The following is a 25,888-nucleotide window of genomic DNA, read 5'->3' on the forward strand; positions in this document are numbered from 1 at the left end:
GTGCCGTACGAGCCGGCCCCTCCATTGGCCGCCGTCTGCAGATAGCTCGGCGGCTGGCCGCCGTCCTGCGCGTGGTGGTACTTGCTCGCGAGCGAGTGCAGCGTCGTGTGCTGATGGCCGCCGAGCTGCTGGCCCGCCCCGAAACTGGCCGCCGCCATGTTGGTGTACTCGCGGGGCAGCACCAGGTGGGCGGTGCCGTGGCCGTTGCCACCGCCGGCCGCTCCCTGCTGCTGCTGGTCGGCAGCGGACGCCGAGGACGGGAACGCGTCCGCCAGCGTGTCGTGCACGGTGTCGATCTGGTGCAGCGACGCGTTCACCGAGTCGGGCGTCAGCGAGGGCGTCGAGTTGAGCTCGAGATCGTTGCAGTTGCTCGACTGCTCGTCCGGGATGCCGCGCGAGTACAGCGAAAACTCCGCATCGCTCAGGCAGCCGTCGAGCAGGCCGTTCGGGCTGCCGCCGGCCGACGACGGGTAGGTGGTAAGCGTCGCCGTCAGCTGCATCGAGTCGCCCATGTCCATCATCGAGTCGGCCATATCGTAGCCGCCGCCGCCGCCGCCACCGCCGCCTCCGTTTCCGCCGTTACCGCCCGCTCCCGCGCCTCCATCGCCGGTGGCGCTCGCGTACAGCAGCGTCGGGTCGACCTTCGCATCGTACCCGAGGTCGACCTCGTCCTTCAGCGCCAGGCCGAAGTGGTTGTGCAGCATCAGCGAGCAGTGCTTGCTCATGACGGCGGCAGCCGCCGCCACCGCCGACGTCCCATTGACGACGCTTCCCGGCTGACCGTTGCCGCCTCCGTTGCCACTGCCGTCCGTCGCGCTGCCGTACGTAAAGCCGGACCCGAGCCCGAGAATGACGCCTCCGCCCAGTCCGGCGCCACCGCCCGTCCCGCCCATATCCTGCCCGTCGCACTCGAGCGAACTCAGCAGCTGCTGGTAGCTGGCCGCACTGTTCGTCAGGAAGCCGCCGTTCGCGTTGTACCCGTTCAGGCCGCCGCTGGCGCCGCCCCCCTTCAGGCTCTCGTAGAACGGTGGCAGCGACCCGGTCGGGGGACTGTTCGGGCCATAGTTGGAGCGACCATCCCGGCCGCCCATTCCGCCGCCCGCTCCGCCAGCGCCAAGAGCGCCACCGCCTCCGCCGCCGCCGCCGGAAAAGTTGATTCCGCCGCCGCCGGCTCCGCCACCCGTTCCCGCGCCGCCTCCATTGGAACCGCCGCCCGATTGGCCACCGCCGCCTGCACCTCCGCTACCGCCGCCCCCGTTCGAAGAGCGACCGTGCCCGGCCGCCCCCTGCATGATGCCGCTGATCACGGCGGCAGCCGCCGCGGCTCGAGCCGCCGACGCACCGCCCCCACCCCGATGGTAGGGTGGCAGATGGTTGTGCAGGACGACGGCTGCCGCCCGCTCGCGCCGCCCGACCGGCCGCTCGTCGCGCTCCTCGTCCCGCTCCTCGCCCCGCTCCTTCTCGCTTGCCGAGCGCTTCGGTCCGATGTGGTAGTCGATCGGCTGCTCCTGCTCCGGCTCCACCGTCAGCACCACCACCGGGCGCACCTTCAGATCGACCGCCCGCGGACTGTCGTCCAGCTGCGTGGGGGGCGCTGGTGGTGGTGGTTGGTGATGGTGATGATGGTGGTGTTGGTGTGGCGGTGGTTGCTGCGCCGCCGGCACTGCTGGGAGCTCCTCCGCCGGCTGGCTCTTGCGCACCGCTGGCGTCCGCTGGATGACCGAGCAGCGCACGACCGCCGGCGATGGGACGCGCTCCTTGGGCGGGGGCGGTGTCGGGGAGGGTAGTCGCAGCCGGCGCTGGTACTGCTCGCCGCCCGGGATGGTTGCGGGGTCGTCGCGCACAATTACCTTGCCCGACGACTCCTTCTTCTTGCTGTCACTCGCTCCCTCCCGCTCCACCGGGACCTGTTGCTGATGCTGCACCTTCTCCTCCTCCTCCTCCCCCTCTTCGTCATCCTCGTCCTCTGCGGCCGGCTTTGAGTCGACCGCGGGGGTGGTGTTGGTGGGCGGCAGTGGTGGCGGCGTCGGTGGGTACACCTTCCGTTCCGCGTTCGTCAGCACGTGGCCATGGCGGGGGCCGATGTACGGTGCCGGCCCCTCGGTTACCCGCAGACACGTGCCGGTGGTAGTGGTGGAGGACGAGGAGGAGCTCACGATTGTTGGCCGCCGTTTGGGCACGATCGCCGCCACCGCCGTTGCTGGTGGTGCAACGGGCGGTGCCGCTGGCGGTGGTGGCGTGGGCGGCCGTGCATCCTTCTGCTCGGTTGCTGGCGGTGGCGGTGGAGGCGTTGGTGTTGGTGGGACTGTGCACGGTGAGGTGGGTGTCACCGGTGATGAGGCTGGTGCGGGCGGCTGCTGCTGCTGCTTGCGCTGACTCACCAACGGCACTGCCCGTTGCGTTGCCGGCCGCTCATCGCCACTGGTCGCGTCGTCCTCCTTGCTCTTCTCGAAGGCCGCCGCCGCCGACGGACGGGGCGGCAGTGGCTGAGGGCGCCGACCACCACCACCGCCGCCGATGAAAAGCCGCGGCTGATGGTGGTGGCTGGCGGCGGTGTTGTTGATGGACGATTCTTTGGCAGTGAGACCGCTGTGGTAAAGGCTGAACGCTGCGTTTCGGTGGTACGCCGCGAGACTGCTGGCACCGCCGCCGGCACTGCTGCTGTAGGCCGACCCGGCACCGGCGGGGAAGCTGTTGGCGGCGTTTGCCGCGTTGCCGCCAGCCTCGTGCCGCTCCGCACTGGCAAAGATGGACAGCGATGGGGAGGCCGCCCGCTTCCGGCACGGCGGGCTGAGACGGTTCTCTTCGCTGAATATGTCGTGCTCTGTGGGAGAGAGAATGGATGAAGAAGTGTTCGATTAGTTGTTGGTGATTAGAGTTAAAATATTCATAAATAATGTTAAAAGCAATCATTTAATGCGTTTGGCACGTGCTAGAGCCGCCATGTAACTTTGTTGACTCTTTCTTACGTGAAATGAGCTAAATGTAATTGGAATTGGACTCTATAGCACCCTTATTGGATAAATGCAATAGGAATTCCAGTTTCCAACATATGAAGTTAATTTCTCATAGGAAAGAATCAAGGAAGTGTCCCACATCTATGAGAAAACTTTGGAAATCATTTTTTGAGCCAAAAACAATAACAAAAAACATTTATAAAAAGACAAGCATATTGCATACTGTCAGGCGCGTAAGAACGACCAACCAAGCAGTATCGGAGTATTTTATTTCGTTGGCTGTGTATTTTTACCAGTTTAACAGGATTTTTTACCGTCCTCCCTACCGTAGTAGAACCTTTCGCAACTTCTTCAAAAACAATTCCCAACAAAAAGTAAGAAAGAAAAAAAAAACATTTCAAAACAAACAAGAACGAGCGACGAAGAATCATTTGTCTAGTAGGTGCTTTTTCCCTTCACTTTGTTTTACTTTCTTCTACACCACAGGGGCACAAACAAAAAAAAAAAGATCTCCCATTCCTCTCACATTTCACACCCTGTGCAAACGTGCGCCCCACAAACGTTTGGGTGTTTGGGGACCCCAAACCAGGAGTAGCGTTGTTTGTTTTTTTTTTCGAGCGTTTCGGCATCAAGCACTAAGTGTCTCGCGATGCAATAACAACAGCAGCAGCAGCAGCAAAAAACCAACACACAACAAGGGTTCAAGAGTTCGTGTCACATGCAAAGGTTGCGGGCCAAAAATACCCCCTTAACCTTCGCGCATTCCCCACGGCATGACCTCTCTGGGGCGCGGATAGAACTTCACCAACTCTTTCTCTCTCTCTCTCTGTCTCTCTCTTAACAACCAGTAAGCTTGTGTGATAAAAAAAACACACTCACATACAGGAATAGACGAATTAAAATTGCCCAAGAGGGAGTGGGGGAGGGGCATCACCGAAAAAAAAAACAAAAACCAAAAAAAGCAACACACCACACGGTGAACAAATTCCTAGCCGGAATAATTGCATCCGAAATGTTATGTTTCGGACCGCGCAAACACCCTATTCGCCGAGAGGGGGAGGGGGCGCATAATAAGTGCGGGGGATGACGACACTTCTTCCCCCCGGCGCGTGACTCACGTGTCCTTCCCGCGCGTGCGTGGGAGGAGGAATGGTCGAGAATCGAAAGATTCCTTCAGCAATCTTGCGCGCAACCAGCAGACGCAACCCGCCCAAAACCGAACAAACGATTTCGCTTTTCATTTCGTTCGTCCAGGGGAGACGCGGGGGGGGGGGAGTTGAATGGAATATTCCGGCCGGCATCACCGCGGGAATCTTCGGGCGCAGAAACGTGACGTTCGCGCGGCTCGGTGCTCGGGGTGGAGCGAATCCGCTCGAAATCCAACCGGAATTTGCATCGAATGTCCTTCGGGAATGTCGTCGCGCCGTCGTTTTCCAACTCGAACGAATCTCGGCATGAAGCGGGCTTCGTCGCTCGCGCTGTGCGCCGAAAGATTGTGAATGTGCGACAGCGTATCGGTTTTGCATATTTGCCACGTGTCCTTACCGGTGGAATGAACGATTACCGATCGATTTCCACCCGAAAATGGAAACACAATTCGGTACAGTGTCGTTTTGGCGCGGGGCATGGTCACGTTTTCCTGCTGCAATATTCGGTACCACCGCCACCGGCCAGTGGTTGTTTTGGGGTTGTGAACACTTTTCACCCACTACCACTAACGCTGGAAAAGCGACCCCTTAGCGTTTGAGCCCGTTTGTTGCGTGTCGCTTGTGAGGGTCTAGTTTCCGGTGCAGTATGTGACGTGTGTATACCCCTTTTTTTGGGGGTGTGTGTGTGTGTGTGATTAGCATACATCAACAGGTGACAATGATGACATATGCCAAACACGTCGGCGTCCATCATCACGCACCATTTTAATGGGAAACGCTTTTTTTTGCTCCTAGTTTGTGGGAGTGGGGAAAAGTTTTATTATTCATTTAAAAAAACACACACACACACATTCTAGCGCAACACTCAAAACGGAAGAAGGAAGTATTGAACGCCGGAATATTAGGGCGATGGGAAAGAGGGGGATGGACAAAACAAAAACGAATGACACTAGAAGAAAGAAAGCAAAAAAAAACGATTCAAACGAACCTCTTCCATTCATATTCTAATGCAAATCTGACAAGCAGCAGACTACTGTCTGCTAGCTGGTACCATTACGCACACACACACACACAAGCAAACGAAGCTCAAAAAAGGTAATCCAGCCATGCTTGTGCGCAGAATATTTACAGCGCGTTAAACAGCAATGGGTTGGAGGGACAATAGAAGAAGAAGAATAACATAAAGCCCCCTTCCGCAACGCTCATCAATGAAACAATGTAACTCTTCTCCCCGACCCCCAACCCCGCCCGTTCTGGTGTGCTAAATAAGCGTGGCCAGTGCGTTTTTTCGTATGTGTGCGTAAAAAAAAATCTAAAATAAATCGACAACCTTTTACATTGGTGCATAAACTAACATTTTCACAATCTAATCAACCTGTTTGATTCGCTTTCCCTGTTGGGAAAAAAGTGTACACACACACGCATGCACAAACATGTAGACGTACAGGTTTGTTTTTTTTTAAATTAAATATTACCATAACTAAAGAATCAGTCGCGTCCCTTTAATAGAAATGCTTTAAATTCTCCCCTACACCTCCCCCCCCACTCACCACCACCACACCACCCCCCACCCCAGTTGAATGCGAATACTCTCACACATCATTTACAGTTCGTTGCACCCGTTTGCAAGTACGCCGCGAAGAATCGGAACGATAAAGTGAGGGGGGGGGGAAGAGAAGGTGGGTGGTATTAGAATACCATTTAAAATGGCGTCACATAATCACACATACAGCTTGACAGGCACTACAAAAGAAAAGGGTGTCAATAAAGGGATGGTGAATGGGGGGAGGTGGGGGATGCATTGGAGTAGGAGGAAGAGAGGGGGGGGGGGGGTGTTGTTTGTTCCCAATCCCCATTCATTTCGTTTTGCGATGGTGTGATCTCAACTGCAAAAAAAAAAAAACCGTTCCGTGTGACGCATCGTTTCACTACCCGCCTAAAGTTATGCAATGCGCGCATCAAACCAACGTTATTAGTTCGGGTTTCGTAGTTTGTACACATATTTTAGTTGTTTGTGGTGCACAGGGAAGCAGATATTTTTCTTCTACAGTGCATTTGACTGATACCCCCCCCCCCCCCCTTCCTTGGCCCGGGGCGGGGAAGGGGCATTCTAACAGAACGCCAACTAGCACCTTGCGCGCATCGCGACAGCAATTAGCCCACCGGTGCCAAGGCCGGCGACAAAAACAAGCGGGTGAGAAGATTTGTCTCGCTGCTTGGGAAAGCGACGGCCGAACCGCGGCCAGTCGTGCTCGTCGTTCGTCCCAGGTTCGACTGGGACACGGTGTGTGTGTGTGTGTGTGCCATGAATTTCTCCACCGAACACGCGTTGCACGCGCCATGGAACGAATCATCATCCGCGGCAGACGACGAAATTCTGATCTGCGACGGTGCGTCCACCATCATCCCGGAAGGTATTGCGAGCGCCCGGTTCCAGGTGGTCGTGTGGCTGGCGTACACCGCCATCCTTGCCGCCTCGCTCGTCGGCAACTGTTCCGTGCTGGCGATCGTCGCCAGCCAGCCGCGGATGCGCACCGTCACCAACCTGTTCCTCGCCAACCTGGCGCTCGGCGACCTGCTCATGACGCTGTTCTGCGTGCCGTTCTCGTCCGTGTCGCTGTTCGTGCTGCAGTACTGGCCGTTCGGGGCGGCCCTCTGCCAGACGGTCAACTACTTCCAGGCCGTGTCGGTGCTCGTGTCCGCCTACACGCTCGTGGCGCTTAGCGCCGACCGGTACCGGGCGATCATGTGGCCGCTGCGGTCCCGCCGGCGGCCGCCACGGCGCCCCATCGCCCTGCTGCTCATCGGGCTGGTGTGGGTCGGTGCGGCCGCTACCGCGCTGCCCATCCCGCTGCACTCCGCGCTGGTGCAGCCGAGCGCCTGGCATGCCCACTGCGGCCAGGCCGTCTGTACCGAGGTGTGGCCCGATGCGACCGCCGACCGGGCCTACTCGCTGACGCTTGCGCTGGCGCAGTTCGCGCTGCCGCTCGGCACGCTCGTGTACACGTACGCCTGCATCGGGTGGCGCGTCTGGGCCCGCAGCACCAACCGCACCGGCCTGGTGCCGCCCTCCTCCAACTCGGGGCGCCAGTTCCGCCGGGCCCGCCGGCGCACCGTCCGGATGACGCTCGCCGTGGTCGCCGCGTTCGTCGTCTGCTGGCTGCCGTTCAATGCGCTGCTGCTCGCCCCGCTGGACGACCCGAGCTGGGCGCCGCTGCCGTACCTGTGGTTCGCCTGCCACTGGCTCGCCATGTCACACTGCTGCCTGAATCCGCTCATCTACTGCTACATGAACGCAAAGTTTCGGGCCGGCTTTCGGGCGCTGCTGCTGCGACCGCTGATGCGGGTGGTGGTGTGCAGAAGCAGACGCACCGCCACTACCTGCTGCTGCCTGCGTCACCGGGCCAGCACGACGGTCAGCAGCGAACGGTTGCCGGTTGGAGGAGGAGGAAGGTGTTGTGCAGCAGCAGCAGCAGCACCAGCAGAGAATGTCGAGCTGACGACGACCCACAGCAGAAAAATTGAACCCGTGACGGAAGAGGAGCATTTATAGGGGTTTTGTTTTTGGTTGGCTGTAGTTAGTGAGTGATTCAATACAACCATTCCCCTTCTTTATCATTTGGAAAGTATCCGTTTTTTTTAGTGTCTTGTTATTACAAATGCGAAAGAAGTAGTGAGGGGAGTAGTAAATAATACTTCCATAAATCGCTTAGGCAAGTAAAAACCAGTTTTAAAGATGGTTAACAGTGACACTCGGTTCAAGGCTCGAACGGCAGCGCGCTCAGTTCTCAGCACCGCCGTCCTACCGATTGCGCCATTCGTGCTGTGCGACAGTGCAGCCACTAATTGTCGCTTTTATTTTGTTGCATTGCGTGTTGCGTGTTGCGTGAGAGAACATTAGTGCGAATGGGGCATTCATTTTAGAAACTAAAACGCGCATTCTTCTACTACGTTTAGCGATGAGCGATTCCATACAAAAAAAAATAAACAATTTAATGCAGAATAAAATAAGAACTCCCCTCCAAGGTGCAAGAAAGTCCGGTTTCGGTCAAGTGAGTGTGTGGACGGACCACCTTTCTCTCTGGTGTGCTCGATCTTCTTGGGTTTTTCTTCTTTTCTTCAAACTTATCCCCCCCCCCCCCCCCCCATCCCGTAGTTGGGAAGGAAAAGATCAACAACCTTTCGCGCAGTGCTGTAAACCCATTCTGCCCCTTCCCCTTGCTTCCTCTTCCCAGCTCATTAAAACCCCTCGGTGTACTTCCTTTCCGATTCGAAACAGCAGATGATGACGGTGGCTGATGATGATGATGATGATGATGATGATGAGCCCTCCTCGCTTGCTGCCGTCATTTCCGGCAGCTAGAAAAAGAACGGACCCCATAACCATCCCTCCCTTCTCTCCGCCATCCCAACCCAGAAAGTCCAGTTCTGACGAAGGCCCTTACGCTGCGCTGTTCTTTTCTGCTTCTGCTTCTTCTTCTTCTTCTTCAATCCTGCTTCTACAACCCCCCTCCTACCCCCCCCCCCCCACCCTCATCCCCACTGCACCCTTGCCCAGCGGCCAGGTGAAATTGCTTAGATTATTATCCTCCGCTTCCTTCGCGCGCTTTCCTGCCGTTTCCCTCGGTGGGGCCCACTAGCAGAGGAGGTGCAAGAATTTTCCACTGCCATAAAAGCAATAACGATGAGACAACAGTGCTGCTTCCCCCTCCACGAGCCCCTCCAGCGCGCCACCTTTTGTTTTTCCACTTCAAACGCGCCTCTGCTCAGGCTGCCGCACCGTGCCCCCATGATGCTGTACACGTTTTCTCGTAGTGCGTTGTATTATTTTGTTCCGCTTCGAACCAACCAGCAGCAGCGATGATTCAAAACCGCCCGGGAGAACAGCTCATTACACTGCCCGCCGCTCAAGGTACAGGTTATCTGCTCCCCTCCCTCCTTCCCTTCGCCTCTTTCCAGCATATCTCACCCCACGTACAAGAACGCAACACCTTCCCCCGTCCGCTTTGCGTGCTGCTTCCAATCCTCTATTATGCTACGGTTTTACACGACCGACTACAAACAACAACAACAGCAGCAGCACCCCACTACCCGCTGGGGGCAATGGTGGCGCAGGGGGTGGGGGGGGGGGGGAGGGAGAACGAACGAGAACGAACGCTAAGCAACAGCAGTCACAACACACACGGTGCGCGCCGTCCCAACGGTGCCTCTGGTGCCTGCTGTGATGCCGCCGGTGTGCTGGTGGGGAAAAAGAGAACCGGTATTCAACGAAGCATAGCTAACGCTCACACACACACACACACACACACACACACATGGCCATCACACCATGCAGCAAACAACGATCAGGTCCCGCGAGCGAGTGCGCGCGCCCGCGTCAAACGCACCGGCGCGATCGAGCTAACTGTATCCACGCGAGATCCGTTCGTCTCAAACTGTCTCTCACTCTCTCGCTCGCTCGATTGCCGGCTCCCTCTGTTCCGTTTGTTCTGTAATGCCGGCCAGCAGCAGGCGCCGAAGGTAAAGAGAGGAAAGAAAGAAAAAAAAAAGTTTTCGACACGGGTTCGTCGCCTGACGGACTTTTGTTGCGGCGGCGGATGTGGTTCGCGGCTTGAAGTCTTTCGTTTGAAGACTTCATACTTTAATTTTCGCCCCGGCACTGTTGCGTTCTGTGTGTTCCGTATTGGTTCGCCTTGTGTTCTGCTCGCCATCCCCCCCCCCATAATGCTTTTTTTAGTTACTTAAAACGAAGAACACAAAAATCAACCCTTAAAAAGTAAAGCGACGAACCTGCGCATTGATCGCGTGATCGCCGTTTTGTGTGTGAGCTTTTTTTTCATCGCACTCTTCTGTGAGTGTGAGTGTGTGTGTGTGTGTAATCATGATGATGATCGGGTCCATGGATTGGGAATGGAAGGAAAGAAACAGATAGAAAACCTGCATCAAGAAAGGCAAACTGTCACCTCCCCCCCCCCCCCCTTCTTTACTTTTACCTCCACACTAAACCCGTTCTCTCTTTATCGCTCTCCCTCTCTCTCTCTCGTCCTTTCAATATCAATAACGCAATCTCTCTCTCTCGCCTTCTCGCTCTCTCACTCTCTTTGTTATAAAACTACATTCTTCTGCTTCCTCTAGATGGACAGCAATACTTTTCATCATTCTAGCCACGAACGGCGATCGCGCGCAGGCTTCCTCCCCCCCCCCCCCATATGCCGGTCAGTTTCAGGCCCCCCTTTGCCCCGCACCGAATCGTTTCCGCAACCGAAGACGACGGCAAGCGACGAACCCTCGCGCGCGTAGAAGAACCGTTCGAAGGACTTGTTTTATTCTGTGCCTTTGTGCCAGCAGCACAGAAAGCAGACGAGCGCGCGGCACTGTGCCTGGGTTAGTTAACTGATCCCCGCTACCTCTCTCCCGCCCTCCCCCCACCCTCCCCTCACCACTTGTCTCATCTGACCCAGGGGCTTTTGTGTGCTCATCGGAATTCAGCTGCCACTGCCGTCTGCTTCTGCCGCTCATTATGCGCGATCGTGGGTCCGATGGCGGAAGCGGGAGGGAGGGGGGAGGGGGGGGGGAGCGATTGAGCCGCTTTTCGAGCCGCTTCCTGATGTGTGAAAAATGTCCGAGCTGATCTGGGGGACAAAGGGTTTTCGCATCGGTCAAATGATGTTTAGGAAAGGTTACTTCGAGAATAAATGTTTTCTACCAAAATAAAATTAAAAAAAAAAAGTACAGAAAATGGGTGGGGAGTAGCTTTTGGACGGGGAAAAACAGTGCTTTTTGTGAAGCAGAAAAAAAATCTCACAAAATCATGCTAAAACCCAAACAAATAACATTCTTCTCAAGGAATCTTCTCTGTGCGCTTCTCCAAAAGCTGACTTAGAAAACACATAGAACCACACACACACACACACGCCTGTCGGAGACTTGTTCTGCATCGGACCAGAACCGACCCAAGAGAATCCAAAGCGGCAGCGGGTTGGGAGCGGGGAACAGCAAAAGTTGAGCAACGTGAGGAGAATAGAACCGAAAGGTTTCCTGCCAACATTTTCTAGTCTGGTGAGCTTGCGTGAGATAGTATGCGATGTATGTGTGTGTGTGTGTGTGCGTTTCAAACAATAGAGCAGAGGGCAAGGTAAAGGGAAAATATAACATTACATTCCCACCGCCCGTGCACACACCAGGCGCACCATTTCCGGGAGGAAAACAAGAGTGTGGGGGGGGGGGGGGGGGGAGGGAATGCAATGAAGTTTCTGTTCTCTTCCGTTCTGTTATTTCCCACTTGCCCTCCCTGAGTTCGCGCCGTCTGCCGATCGGAAAACTGATCTTCCTCATAATTTCAGCCTGCCGTCCTCCTGCCTCTCTCCTCGCCGGCACACACACACACACACACGAACAAACAGGTTCGAACGGGTGAAGAGGAAAAGCTTCGCGTTGGAGAGGAAATCTTACCACAGCAATAAAGAACCAAAAAAGGAAGAAATACCACACAAAACTCACTCGCACGGGAAGGGTTGGAGAGGGGGGGGGGGGTGGAGGGGGGGGGGCACCGGACGAAGCAGAATAGAAGGAAAATACATGGCCCATTAATTCCGACAAAAGTTACCCGGCCAACAAGCAAGAAGCATAAAGGGTGGGAAGGGGGGGGGGGGGGGGGGCGGAGGAGCAAAATAGAAAAATGGTGCTTCTTCTTTTTCTCTCTCTCTCTCACACAAGCGTTTTCACATTCGGAAAAGCACAAAAACAACCTTCTCTCTCTCTCTCTCTCTCTCTCTCTCTCTCTCTCTCTCTCTCTCTCTCTCTCTCTCTCTCTCTCTCTCTCTCTCTCTCTCTCTCTCTCTCTCTCTCTCTCTCTCTCTCTCTCTTTGTCTCTCTCTCTGCTCTGAACACGCGTATCCCACATGAAAATTGAGTGCCAAGCTAGCGGAGGACGGCTACACCCCCATTATACACCCCTTTACCTTACCGTCGCCGCCCATCATGTGGGAAGCAATTTGAGTAGAACTGATTTTTCTTTATTCTTGACGCGCTGTGCTTGTTGCCTCTTCGCGCGCTTGAGTCTATTTTTGTAGCTGTTTGCGTGCGCGTGTGTGTGTGTGTGTGGCTGGTGGTTTAGTCTTCTTTCTCTTGTTCCCACCAGCATAAATCTCGCTACACTGTGAATGTGTGGATGGCGGAGCATAGAGAAGAAGGCACCGCAGCGAAGAGCAAGAAGCTCCGACAAAGGAAACAATCGATGGGCTAAAGAAACGCGGCCCAAGCGGAATCGCTACCAAAACCCCGCGCATCGAGTCGGATGGACATGGAGCGGGAGGGTGGGGGATGGGAAGATGCATAACTTGAAAATATAAGTCCCGCCGACGAAGGAGAAGAGCAAAGAGAGTAGATAGGAGAGGGGAGAGAGAGAGAGAGAGAAAGAGAGCAAAAAAGGAGACAAAAAAGCGCCTGAAAAAGTTATATTTGTGTCCTGTTTCTTCTCTCCGTATCCTTCGTATTTATTTTTTTCCTTCCTCTGTGTCTGTGTGTGTGTGTGTGTGTGTGTGTGTGTGTGTGTCGGTATGGATGAGTGTGCGAACAGAACGCAACAAAGCAAAGGGGGAATAATAAAACGGGCAGCAGCAGCAGCAGCGCGATCGCTTTGTACCGCGCGAGAGTACAAAAAAGCACGAAAGACTTCAACGGGCGATCAAGCGAGGAAAGCGCAGAGCATTTATTACACATCTTGGCCAAAGCCCGTTCGTTTGTTATGCCTTTTTAACATGCACTTGCAACCTTTGCTAGCTTTTGCTCAAATATAGTGGGTAACGTTTAGCGAGTTTATTGCACTTTATTATTAAATAAAGTGCCAACCGTTTTATCCGGCTTACTCTGCCCCGATGTGATTGATTTTGGGTGGTGTAACGACGTACGTGGTGGAGTAAAACGCGTTTAAACAAAAGCGTTACCATTTTAATTTACAAAGGATCTCGCACAAAAAATAGCGCAAAAAAAAAGGAAAACAAATAAAACCGCTGCCCGACGACGACGCGCAGGAGGAAGCAAAATTCGCTCGCTGCGCCGTGCGTCTGGGTCGTGCTTGGGTCGTTCCTTCTTTCCTTGCTCAAAATAGCAGCATAACTTCCTCCCTCCCCCCCCCCCTCCCTCCCCCCTCTCCACCCCACACTCCAGAGCACGACACGCGATGATTCGCGAAAAGACGTCGCAACAATGGTGAACAGAGAGCCGAAGCGACAAATGTTGTATCCCCAGAGAGAGAGAGAGAAAGAGGAGGGGTGGCTCGCACAGGGAAACAAGCATTGCAGCACAACATTACAACAATGCCGCCGTCCGCGCCCGCCCTTCCGCCACACAGGGCCAGCGCCAAGATGAGAGCAAAATCAGGTTTTATCAAGGTCAAACTTTTAGAAGATATTGACCTTGCGGGGAGCGCGCGCAGGAGAGCCAGCGTTCATGTGTGTGTGTGTGTGTATGTCTTCGCGAGCGGTTTCTTCGGATAGAAGTGGGGGGGGGGGGGGAGAAGGAGGTGGATGTATAGACCCCGGGTGTACCGTTTGCGAGCGGGCTCGGCGTGCGCTTTTTTTCCTTCGTCTCTTCCTTTTCTGCCTTTTCTTGTCTCTCTCTCGCTCTCATGTTGTTTCCTTTTCTCTTCATTTGTGCTTTAATTTTGTGCCTTCTTCCCCCCCGCGTGAATAAATATCGCAAAAGCATCTTGATGGGGTGGGTGGGTGGGTGAAGGGGGCGCGATCGTGGGTTGAAGGTGAGGGTCGGCGGATTTTTTTTCTTTTTCTTCCTATCCGCTCTCTCTCTCTCTCTCTCGCTCATCGACCATACGTTCGGCCGGCGACATAATAAGCGCGCGAGCGAACATTTCCGTTACGGAACATTTTTCAAAGCGGTACCCCACCACAGCGAGAAGAAGCAAACCAACAACAACAACAACAACAAAAAAACAGGCAAAACGGAGGAGAGAAAGATGCGCGAGAAGAAGCATACGGAAAAAGCAACAACTCGTTTGCGAAGGTAATGTTGTTGTGCGGGGGGGTGGAGGCAAAGGTGGAGGGTGGTAGCGAGGGATCAGGCGCACGCTCATCGGCAAGGTTCTTAGCAAAAAAAAGCCAGCCATTGGGGTTTTGTAACGAAGGAAAGAGATCGAAATGGAGTAAAACGCTAAATTTACCTTTTCCGGCGCGTTTTTTTTTTTTCGTTCACGGCCTTTCTTCTGCTGGAGAGTTTTATGTAACCAGGCAGTGTAAAGGGTAACCTTCTTGGGATGGAAAAGGGATCGAAAAGCATCCGTTAAAACAAAAAAATAAAATAAAATAAAATAAAATAAAACAAATGCAAGTTAAAGCAGAATTTGTGCAAAATGTTTAGAAGCGTCTCATGGAAAATGGAACGTTTTGAAAGCTGTTAATAATTTAATTAATTTGCATAATCATGACATTTAAGCATAATGTTGCTCTCCAAGCAAAGGTTTCTTTGGCACACATTCAAGTGTTGTACTGTGTGAAAGTGTTTAAGAACAATATTTTGTACCAATTCCATTATTGTAACTAACTTCAAGCACTCGTTAATTAAAACGTACAAACAAAGCGAACAAAAAAAAAGTCTTTCAAACACATTGACTCCTCTCCCGAGAGTAAAACAAAACCAAAGCAGTAAACATAAAAATGAACCCAAAATTGTCATAAACTGTATCGTCAAAGCCTCTCCTCTCTTCTGTCTCTCTCTCTCTCTCTCTCTCCTCCTCTCCCTTTCTGATTAATTCACGTTTTCACGGCCACAGCAGCAACAGCAGCAGCAGCCGCTACTAACTAAGCAACAACTGCCTCCTTTTTTTTTTTTTTTCAAAAGGCGAACGAATCCTTGACCTAAAGACGAAGGCTCCCTCCTCTCCCCATCACTGCGTCATGTGAGGAAGGGGGGGGGGGGGGCGTACCCCCTCAATCAACACAGTAGAGTAACGGAATGATGACGCGAGTGGAATATAGCATTAATAATAATAATAGTAATAATAATAATAATAATAATAATAATAATAATAATAATAATAATAATAATAATAATAAATAATAATAATAATATTAATAATAATAATAATAGTAATAATAAGAATAATAATAATAGTAATAATAATAATAATAATAATAATAAATAATAAAAATAATAATAATAATAATCATAATAATAATAAAAATAATAATTATAATAATAATAATAATAATAATAATAATAATAATAATAATAATAATTTGCAAATATATAGAAACAGCCAACAACGAACAAAAAAAAATAACAAAAAAATCACGCCGACTAAATGAGGAAATAAAAGACCTTGCTGTGAGTAGGGCAGGGAGGCCCGTCCGTCAGCAGACATAAAGGATTGAACGGGATACTAAACGGCACATTTTTTTTTTTTTTTTGGCGGAGAAAGGCGCAAAAAAGCAGGAGCTGATCGTTATTATGCAACAGCTAGCGCTCATCACACTTTTGAATAGGGCCTTTTGGCCACTCGCTTGCCAAATAATTAGCCGTTTTGTCAGCGGTGTCAGTTTGGGGTTTGAAATTGCCTGTGTTAGTGCGCAACACCTTTGCAGCTCTCGTTCGAAATTTCAGCACTTTCCCTTCCCTTTTGTTTGCAAAAAACGCACGCCTTTTGTTGATGCGCGCGGGGGGAGGGGGGGATGCCCAAGAGCATCCCACGGCACACACACACACACACAAACCTGCTAGCCCTGATGACAACAACAACAAAAAAAAAACACTCACAAATCCACGCCAACCTTCCACACGTTCCCTTCCTTGCTGATTGTTTTTGCGTTTGCTGCGACTCCTACCTCCTTCATTGCACTCCATGCATCCACTCGGTCGTCTGTGTGTGTGTGTGTGTGGGTCAGACTTGGAAGGTGACAAACATTAAACCCTTTCACCCTCTCTCGCGCAGCCTTCCTCCTCAGCAGCCGCCGCAATGTGCGCATGCCCTTCGCACTACGCCCGGTACACTACACACACCAGAAGCGAGCGGGCGCGTGCCGCCAGCCGCCAGCGTGTTGAGCACGCAACACACACACACGCACGCACAAAATCCGCACACTGGCAGCACAGCCCGCTGCCGTGAGTGTAGGCGCGTAGGCGAGGACACCAAACTTGACCTAGATTTTCGGGGCGCGAGCTCGTTGTGACCGTCCGCCCGCCACCCCGCTCCTACCGGGCTGCGGACGTGTCGCGAACCGGTCTCGCCGATCCGGGTTTTCTTGGCCCTCGGCATCTCTGCGTGTGTGTGTGTGTGTTGGTGTGTGCATAACGCAAAGCCGCGAGGATGGAATTAGCATAGACAATTTGGTTTAATACTGCAAATTACACTAAATTTATGCGCGAGAGGCAGAGAGAGCGAGAGAGAGAGAGAGAGAGAGAGAGAGAGAGAAAGATACCATCACGCTTCCCATTTCCTTGGAGTAAACGAAAGCACTCATAAAACCAACTGCACAAAGTGGAAACATTTTTTAAAGCTTTTCAAACAAATCCAATAAATCAATCGAGTTTCCTTGCTCAAACGCACACACACACACACACACGCACGCACCGCACGACCGAGGAAAGAAGCTTTGGAGAATTTTTACGCTCGATCGGCCAGCAGTTTGCTTATGAGATTATGCAGATTTTGTACCGGTTCGCGCCGTTTCTCGAGCCGCCCGCTCTCTCGGCGCCCTCTTCAAACAGTGTTCAAGGGAAGGGAGGGAGGGGGGGAATGAGGGGAGTCGAAGGAACAAGGGCCCCACTCCAGCAAGCCACAGCCAAGCGCAAAAGCAAACAGTTTTAACTAACCAGCCAGCCACAAGGCAAACGCATGCAAATCTGTCGCCTCGCTCTACCGCTCTCTCTCTCTCTCTCGCTACCTCTATCAAGGTGTCGCTTAAGAGACACTTGTCGATAGTGTCCTGGAGAGCAGCAAGGGAAGGAGGGCCGCCTAGTTGCCGATTAACTGTGTGCATGTTGTCGCTCTGCCCTGCCTGGCCCCTCTGGGGAACGGATCGGAAGCTGGTCCTTGTCTCGCAAGCAAACGCAGCACACACATACACACACAAACATATGTATATATAACCATGAATACGCTAAAAACAGCGGCAGCGAGTCGTTAACCCTGACCTAAAACTGTTCAGCCGCTCATGGCAAACACATACACACACACACACACGGATACACGGATGCTCAGGTTGGATGTGTTTAATCGATCGCTAGAGAGCTGGTTCTAGGGTTGGCGGGAGGGGAGAAAAAGTCAACTGAAAAAAGCGTTTTAATAACATTAAAGTTCACATAGCCGGCTTCAAAAAGAGATTTGTTCGATGTTTATAATAAAGTCCTAAAATTCTTCCATTTGAAGCACAACACGAACGGAACCGAAAGATTCGCGAAAATAATAAAATCCCCCCGAAACAAAACAAAAACAGTTAACGCATAAATAAACATACCGTACAGCTCTCGTACCACCCCACCACCTGCTCGTACCAAAACCAAAAAAAAAAGCTTCATAAAACTATCACCGCAAACGCACACAGCAAAGTGTGTGCAATAAGGTGCGCTGTTGTAGTGTACCGAACTGTTTTGTCCGTCAAAAAAACACACACACACACGCCGCCAGAATCTATGCCAAGACCAAGGCCTTGTTGCCCCCTTTTCCCTCTCCACGGGCGGCGTTTTTTTTTTTTTTTGCTTCTTCAACCCCGCGTCTGTGTCGCACTCTTTTGGCTCTTTCTTCCTTCCAAGTGACAGTTGGCGACCCTCACAAACTCCCTCCCCTCCCACCACCCACCACCCCACCAAGCGACACTGCTTCACTTCCTTCAAAGCCCGCCACAAAGTCAGCACGAGATTCATAGGCGCGCGCGCGCGCTGTAAATACGAAAGACTTCAATCGACGCGTAAGCGACGAACGGGCGCACCGAGCGAGGAAGAAGTAATACGAGGCAAACCGGGAGGGTAGTGGTGAGTAGGAGGGGGCGGGGCGGGGGGGGGGGGTTTGTGAGCGAATTCTCAACGGTGCTCTCTACACCTGTACTTGTGTCGGTGTATGTGTGTGTGTGTTGGCGAGTTCGTGAGGGAAATGATATAATAACCCTCACCCGTCGAAACGATCAAGATCAAGCCAGTAGCAGCAGGCAGGGCCACCGCACGCAAAATACATTCATCTTGAAGCAGGGCAAAGGGGGGGGGGGGGAGGGGGGCGTGATTTGCCAGGGGCACACGGTTTGGCGTGTGTGCATTGTGTCTCCTTAGTCTAGCCGCGCGCCGATGCTGAGATGCTGTGCGTAGAAGGGGTTCACCTCGACCACGAAAAAGCGAAAATAGCTGTAAGCGCGCGTCGGCGAAGGAGGAGACCCTGAGCGACGAAACGGACCAAATGGACGATGGATGAGATGCATATACATCTCGGTCGGTGTATCTCTTTGGTGTGTGTGTGTGTGTGTGTGTGTGTGTGTGTGTTTGTGTGTGTGTGTGTGTGTGTGTGTGTGTGTGTGTGTGTGTGTGTGTGTGTGTGTGTGTGTGTGTGTGTGTGTGTGTGTGTGTGTGTGTGCGTGTGTGTGTGTGTGTGTGTGTGTGCGTGTGTATGTGTGTGTGTGTGTGTGCGCGCGTGTATGTGTGTGTGTGTGTGTGTGTGTGTGTGTGTGCGAGAAAGTAGATCAGAACATTATCCAAAGCAGGTGACCTGCGCGCGTGGGTAAGAAGGGAGAGCTGAGATTGGCGGATTTAAAATAAATAAACGAGACACACACACACACACACGATATTCTACCGATTTCGAAGGTTAAACACAGAAAGGCTTAAAGAAGCGTACGGAAAGAAAGAAAGCAAAATTGATGGAATTGGCACTTTTTCCACCGCTGGCACAAGTAGAACACAACACACACATACGCAATGAAGGAAATTTGTTTTTCCACTGCATGCATTGATAGAAACAACGAATTTTAAAAAAAATATATATATACACACACACACACACCACGTTTGTGTAAAAAGTTGAACGCAACAGCGAAAATAAATTCAACACAGCTCCGCACAAAGGTGGGCAATTTTTTGCTGACGCATCGCCATCAACTATGCAAAGGTTCTCGCGCGCTACCACGCACCAAATAAACGCACCAAAAGGAAGAAAAACGTTCCTAACCCGCTTCCAGCTCCCGCCCCAATCACCACGCACGCGCATGAAGCGAGCTGACCCTAAGCAATGCAATGGGAGGAGGGGGGAATCGAATTGGAAACGCGCGACCGAAATATTGGAGCGTTTGCATTGGGCTGGCAGAAGGAACCAAAAAACAAAAAAAAAAATCCCCCCGCGAAAATAAGGAAATCGAACAAACCCTTTTTAACGACGGCTCCACGCTGGCGACGAACCCGAAACCCACAATGCTGCTGCCTTTCTGTCGCTGGTGGGCAATTATTTGCTGACGCGCGGCGAAATTCGCACACGACACACACACACACACACAAGGGGTGTTTGTGGCATGAAAAGGTGGAAATTTGAACCCAATTGGCGACGAAAGTGGAAACCGAATGGGTTGAACAAAAACAACCACAAAAAGGTAATACAAATCAGCTGCCTCCAAGGAGACCAGCCGGTGGGTGGGGGGGGGGGGGGAGGAGTGGTTGATGTCGTCACTAAAAAAAAGGACAGCCGCGTTCGTCATACTTTGCTTACGATTTTTCCCCATTTTTTTACCATTCTCACAAATTGCGCCTTATTAGTTTGCCCAATTATTAAAGTGACTTTAAATTGCATTAAATATAGAAAAAAACATAGCAAAGCCCCGAAAGCGCACACTGCACACCGTCACCGGAGTTTCCCTTTCGGTGCGGTGCGCTCCCATGGGGGCGCCTGTGCTTTTAAGCGGAAACAGAATGCATTACCGCAGCACACGAAACGGATTATCTAACGGAATTGGTGGCGAGCTAATTTCGCATGCATCTTTTCAAGCGCTCAGCGCTGTAACGGGGTCTCTGTCTCTCTCTCTCTCTCTCCCCTTCCGTCCGACCATTCGTCCGGCTCTGACGGCAAGGAGAAAAATGCATCCCCCATGCGTTGTGCAGCATCCCATTACACACGACAAAACAACGAACAGAAGAAAAAAAAGAACAACAACGACACCGGCGGCGCTCGATTTGAAATGGAAATTCCTCTTCAGTGTTTTTTTTTTGCTTTTTTAAAACCAACAGAAAAGAACGCACACACACACACACACACACACACATACAAACTGCACATAAGTTAAATTTCTGATTAAATTTATTGTGCGTGTATATGTGTGTGTAGTACATGTCTACGTGTCAGCGGGGCGCAACATTACTATTGTTACAAAATGCATACAAAAACACGATTTCTTATTCCGAAGCGCAAATGCATTTTTCAAAAAAAAAAAAAAAAAAACAACGCGCAAGATTGTGCAATCGTCGCACAATGAACCAAACTAGGCTGCTGTGCATGTGTGTGTGTGTGTGTGTTTTTTTTTTTGCTCTTTGCTTCGGCGTGCAAGTCAAATGCATGTTCGGCGCAGGAAAATGCAGGACAGATCGCCGAACTGAGCGAATTTAAAACAACAACAGGACACAGCAGGCAGGTGATTGGCAAGCAGGAGAGAGAGAGAGAGAGAGAGATTGAGAACACGCTCCGAACGAAAGGAAACAAAAAAAAAAGGAACAAGAGAGAAAGAGAAGGCCAAGTGGACAACTCTGTCTATGAGCAGTTCCGCACCTTTGCGCGCTTCGAACGCAATTCAATTCCAATTGGAAGTCAGAATCCGCGAGGACAGGAAATGCATTTTTCATCAACATCAACGCCACAAAGACACACACACACACACACACACACACACATACAGAGAAAAGGAACCACGGCATTTACATTGTAAAGAAAATGACATGAATTCGGGGGGCGCTGCTGATTTCCGCCGTTTTCCCTTCGCAAGTGATGCATTTTTGATTTGCTATTTTGTGTACAATTTCATACATTAATATAAATTAATAAATACATAAATCAGTTGAAGTTCGATTTTAAAGCGATCACACACACACACACACACACACACACACACACACACACACACACACACACAAATTCTGACCAACGGTTGTTACATGACCTAAAACGAAGAAACCAGCAACAACAACAGCAACAAAAAGACACTTTCCACAATTCCTGTTTTACCCCGGTGCCGCTTCCGTATCTCTTCTCCAGCCTCCTCATGCCCTGCCCCCCCCCCCCCCCCCACACCTCCCCCTTCTAGCCTATAAAAGCGCAACGAGAGCAAAAGTCAGCAACGGACACAGTGCCGCGCATTTTTCGAGAAGCTTTAATTGAGCAGGGCGTATGAGGGGGGGTGGGGGGGGGGGGGGCGGAGGGAGAGGCCCGAGGACACTGAACCACGTGTATTCAGATTATGCTAAAATTGCATCGAAACGGTAGGCGCGCGAGCCTCCCCACACTCCCCCCCCCCCTCCCCCCCCCCCCCACTATCGGCGCTTCGTTCCGTGCTGAATTTTCAATGATCACACACACACACACACACAGAGCGTCTTCTCGAACAGTTTCGGACGGTGAGGCGGCGGCGGCGAACACAGAAGAATATGTTTCTGGATCTGGTCGCATCGACGCCCTTTCCAACCGCCACTCGCTCCCACCCATTGCCCCCCGCATCTCGTTTCCGTGGAAGACAATTTCATAACATCGAGTGCACCACACACCAACCTTATTCGCCGTCGCAGTGCCGAGGACGGCGGAAAAAAGCGTGGGGGGGGGGGGGGGCGGGGGGGAGGGGAGCTGCCTGAGCGCGTGAATTTATTCCTGCCGAGAAACGTGCAGGGAGCGACGAAAGAAGGAGAAGGAGGACGCTGTGTGGTCGCGATTAAGATGCGCCATCCAGGAGGGTGTGTTTGTGTGTGTGTATGTGTGTATGTGTGGTGACTAGAGGAATTAAACGAATTCATCGCGAACGAACGGTGCTTCTGCTTGCGTTGCATATTGATGTTGATGTGGAGCTAGACTCTGGGGGCTTTTTTTTGTTTGCCCCTCTTAGTGCGTGTTTCTGTTTTTGTTTTGTGTTCTGTAGCCCCAGCGAAGGGCAGCCAAGCGATGGTGAGAAGGTAGTTCGTATTGGGATTGGGGTTTCGAGGAGAAATTCTAACTAGACCTTATCGGGGCGGAACAAAAGCAAAAGCCATACGACAACATCAAACGCACAAGGTACGGGGGACCACCACCTTCTCGCAAAAGAAGCAAAAGAAGGGGTGGTTCTGAAGGTGGGAAGGTGAAGATCAGTTGCTTCGACTAACTGGCACACAAATACACGCTATTACTGTGTTTGCTTCCATACTTCCAATTGGAATTTTGCCAACTAATCAAAACGATACAGAAAGCAATTGGAACTTCCATTCCAAAAAAAAAAAACAAACGAGATGACGGGGCACGACGGAACCGTTCGATTGCGGTACGTTCGAAATTTGAATCAAACCACCAGCGTCAGCTCGGCAAATACTTTAATATGCGTTTGGGCCGTATTTTCGCATTGAAATCTTTTTTTTTAATGGAAAAATAAATACATACAGAATAAGGTATCAAACTATGTCCATCGTTTGACAAACCCAGAGAAGGATGGCATTTACTTTGGTAGTTTGCCGCAATATTTCAACTCCACGCATTCAAATGTTCGTCAGAAGATGAGTTCAAAGACAAAATGATTTGTTTTTGCAGAGAATGCCTTGTTGGAACAACCATTTCGATCTAACTAGCTAGACGAAAGAGCTTTCTAGAGCATGCACTTTACACTTCGTGTACATAATTTGCAATTGCAAAATCATTTTCCTTCGTGTTGAAAATGGGAAAAAATAAATAAAATTTTACAATAAAACAATAAGACCTAATGCGTAGACCTTCTTGCCCCGCCGTTCCTTATACTCTGCAGCGAACGAATCCCCATGAGACCCAAACTCATTCTGCATTATTTTTGCATTTCTTGTAATATTTCCTAAATGTGCAATGCCCTTCCCCCTTTCCCCTTTCATGAAAAAGGCCAAACAAGCTGGGAAAAGGTTAAAAAAAACAGACAACACTTACCGGCCGAATCGTCGTGCTCGCGCTTCCGAGACACCAGCGACAGTGGCTCGTTGCTGCCGACCTCGCTGCCGCCGCCGCTACCGACCGCATCGTCGACCACGCTGCTGCCGCCGCCGCCGCCCGGCCCCGAGTGGGTGTTTTTCTGCGCCTCCTCCACCAGCCGCAGCTGCTGCTGGTGCAGCCGGTTCTTGATCAGGAAGATCTTCGGCATGCTGTTGCCTGTTGTTTGCTGCTGCTCTCACAACTCTCTTTCTCTCTCTATCTCTCTCTCTCTCGCTCACACACAAACTCGATAATGGTTAGGGGCGCATCCAGCACGCCAAAGCAGAGCTCCCGCAGCCCTTGCTTCGGTGGAAAATGTATCTGCACTGGAGAGGCGAGAGAGCCGGAAAAACCAGCAAAAAAAAAAACAGTTCCCTCGGGCAGGCCCGCTCACCTACCCCTCACACGCTCTCTGTCCTTTTAGCCCAGATTTTTCCCAACACACCGACGATGGTGGGGGGCAACTACACATTAAAAAACTGCATACACACACACGCACGCACGTACACACAGAAACTTTTCACAATGTTGAGGAAATTATCTTTCTTTTGCTTTTTTTGGGGTGTGTTATATTTTTACACTGTTGCGGATGCTTGCTGTGCTTTTTATCATTTACACCCACACACACACACACGCACACACAAAGCCCCCTGCTTTCCTTCCTTCACACACACAGGTGCGCGCGCGCGGAAGGACACACGGCGCAGCACGCAAGCATTTGCGCAATGCAGCGCAAGTTTAAAAAAAAACACACACTTATCCCGTGCGGCACACTCACTCACACACACACATTGAATTTTGGGATCGATTGTTGGTTGATGTGTGTGTGTGTTTTTTTTTTGCTTTGAATTTGCCACGCTGTTGCTGTTGGTGGGGATCCTTGTTGGGCGCGCTGTGAAGACTGTGAAGAGAAGAACAGGGGAGGAGAAGAAACTCAGTATCGCTCGTACTCCGCCGCCGCCTCCACCCACGGTTGATAGTTGAATGTTGAGGTGGGGAAGGGAAACAGAGGAAGGGATCATACAGGGAGACAGGGAAAAGGCAAACAAACAAACAAACAAGAAACAAGAAACGAAGAACAGGCGTTTGATTGTGTGGCACACCGTGTAGCGCATCCTTTCTCTTCCTTCACCACACACCACTACACACTACCAGCACACACACACACCAACATAATGAGTGCGGCGGAGGCGCGTGCCTGTGTGTGTGTGTGTGGTGGTGTAGGTGGAAGGTAGGTTGATTGTTGTGGGGGGTTTTTGCTTTGTTTTTGGTTTGCAAATCGGACAACACACATGCACACACACACACACACACACACACGCATAAATTCCAATGCTCACACACAACGGTACACACGCTTTTAGAGCGCTTCTTCTTCGTCTGCAAGGTCCTTAAACTCCTTTTGTTTTCGCGTAAGCAATTATTGTTGAAAAAATAGAAAGGAATGTATGGAATCGGTGGGGGGGGGGAAGGAGCTTCTTCACCCACACATACAAATACACACACAGACACACACGTGTTGAATAAGTAAGCCTAATATAGAAAAAAAAAAACAATTCGCACAACTTCGATAGGAGAGCACTTTTGTTGCTGTGGAATTTCTGCCCTTTGTTCTTATTTTGTTCTATTTTTCACACACTCAAACCGCATACAAACACAGGAAGATGAACACTGTTTTTTTGTTTTGTTGTTTGTTCCCCGAAAAACACACACGCATTCCCCGATGTCCTGCCTGTTCGTCCGAAAAGCGGTCCCGTCCGGGTGGTCCAGAGTTCTGCAAAACATTAATCAACCACACACACACACACACACTGTCGTTTTGGTCAACTGTTGTGTGTGTTGTGCTATTGAGTGCACTTGAAAAAAAAGCACATGTCACAACGGATCGCACACAACTGGCCAGCTCAAAGGGACGGCGCCTCGTGCAAGCCTTCAGAACACGCACATACACACACACACAGCGCGGTCGATCGCTGATTCCCTTTCAGAAAGGGCGCACACACACACACACACACACGGAACGGGGCTGGTTGGTGGTGAAGAGAGTTGGTTGAAGCGGTTTGTGTACTGCGCGCACACACGGGCTCATTACCTTACACACTGCACCGCAAAAAGGGAGCACACACACTGAGGTTGCTGGGGCAATTGGGGGCGTTCTGTGCACGCCGCACACGGTTGCTGCTGCCGATTGCTACTGACTTGTGACACTGCTGCCTGCTGCCTGTTACTCCCCGGGAGCGATTCTGCCGCCTGGGAGCGATGCGGATGGGATGCGTTAATTCTTTGCAACGTTCTACCTCCAACTGAAGCGCACCGACCGAACGCGACGCTCGCCAAGCCGCCAGCCTGCTGCTCCGTTGCTGCGTGCGCTCCTTGCTCGCTCGCACTCGGGCGTACGATCGGCCTGCACGATCGTTCGCTGCTGCTCGCTCTCTCGCGCGCGCGCGCGCGCGCTCTCGCTCGCACGCCTGCACGCTCTCGCTCGCTCTTTGCCGTCGACACATTCCGCCACAGCGGACGCACGGGTGCGGGTGTCTCGCTCTCGCACGCCACCTAGAACGGAAGCCAGCGCAGAAAATCCCCGCACCGCTTGCTCACACTGCGTGCACCCGCTCACAAAAAAACCGAATAATCCTTCT

At 51.8% G+C, this 25,888-nt stretch overlaps 2 protein-coding genes across 4 annotated transcripts in view; one reads left to right on the forward strand and one right to left on the reverse strand.

The window, feature by feature from the left end:
• Nucleotides 1–25,569, reverse strand: part of LOC1272153 (transcriptional regulator ovo) — a 32,751-nt gene extending 7,182 nt beyond the window's left edge. For 2 of the 3 annotated variants that reach the window (XM_061646151.1, XM_061646143.1), the window contains exons 1-3: nucleotides 25,342–25,569; nucleotides 23,208–24,150; nucleotides 1–2,824 (exon numbers count right to left, since the gene is read on the reverse strand). The exon at nucleotides 1–2,824 is cut by the window's left edge and continues 373 nt beyond it. In XM_061646151.1, the coding sequence (XP_061502135.1) occupies nucleotides 1–2,824; nucleotides 23,208–23,418 (3,035 nt within the window). In that variant the 5' untranslated portion in view covers nucleotides 23,419–24,150; nucleotides 25,342–25,569. The remainder of the gene's footprint in view (nucleotides 2,825–23,207; nucleotides 24,151–25,341) is intronic. The other variant, XM_061646148.1, reaches the window with a different exon arrangement.
• Nucleotides 6,211–8,219, forward strand: LOC1272152 (RYamide receptor). Its single transcript, XM_311031.2, has one exon. It carries the CDS (start codon nucleotides 6,411–6,413, stop codon nucleotides 7,656–7,658), a length of 1,248 nt encoding a protein of 415 aa, XP_311031.2. The 5' UTR covers nucleotides 6,211–6,410; the 3' UTR covers nucleotides 7,659–8,219.
• Nucleotides 25,570–25,888: the final 319 nt, after the last annotated feature.

This window comes from Anopheles gambiae, chromosome X (assembly GCF_943734735.2).
Source record: "Anopheles gambiae chromosome X, idAnoGambNW_F1_1, whole genome shotgun sequence".
In the NCBI taxonomy this organism is placed as follows: domain Eukaryota; kingdom Metazoa; phylum Arthropoda; class Insecta; order Diptera; family Culicidae; genus Anopheles; species Anopheles gambiae.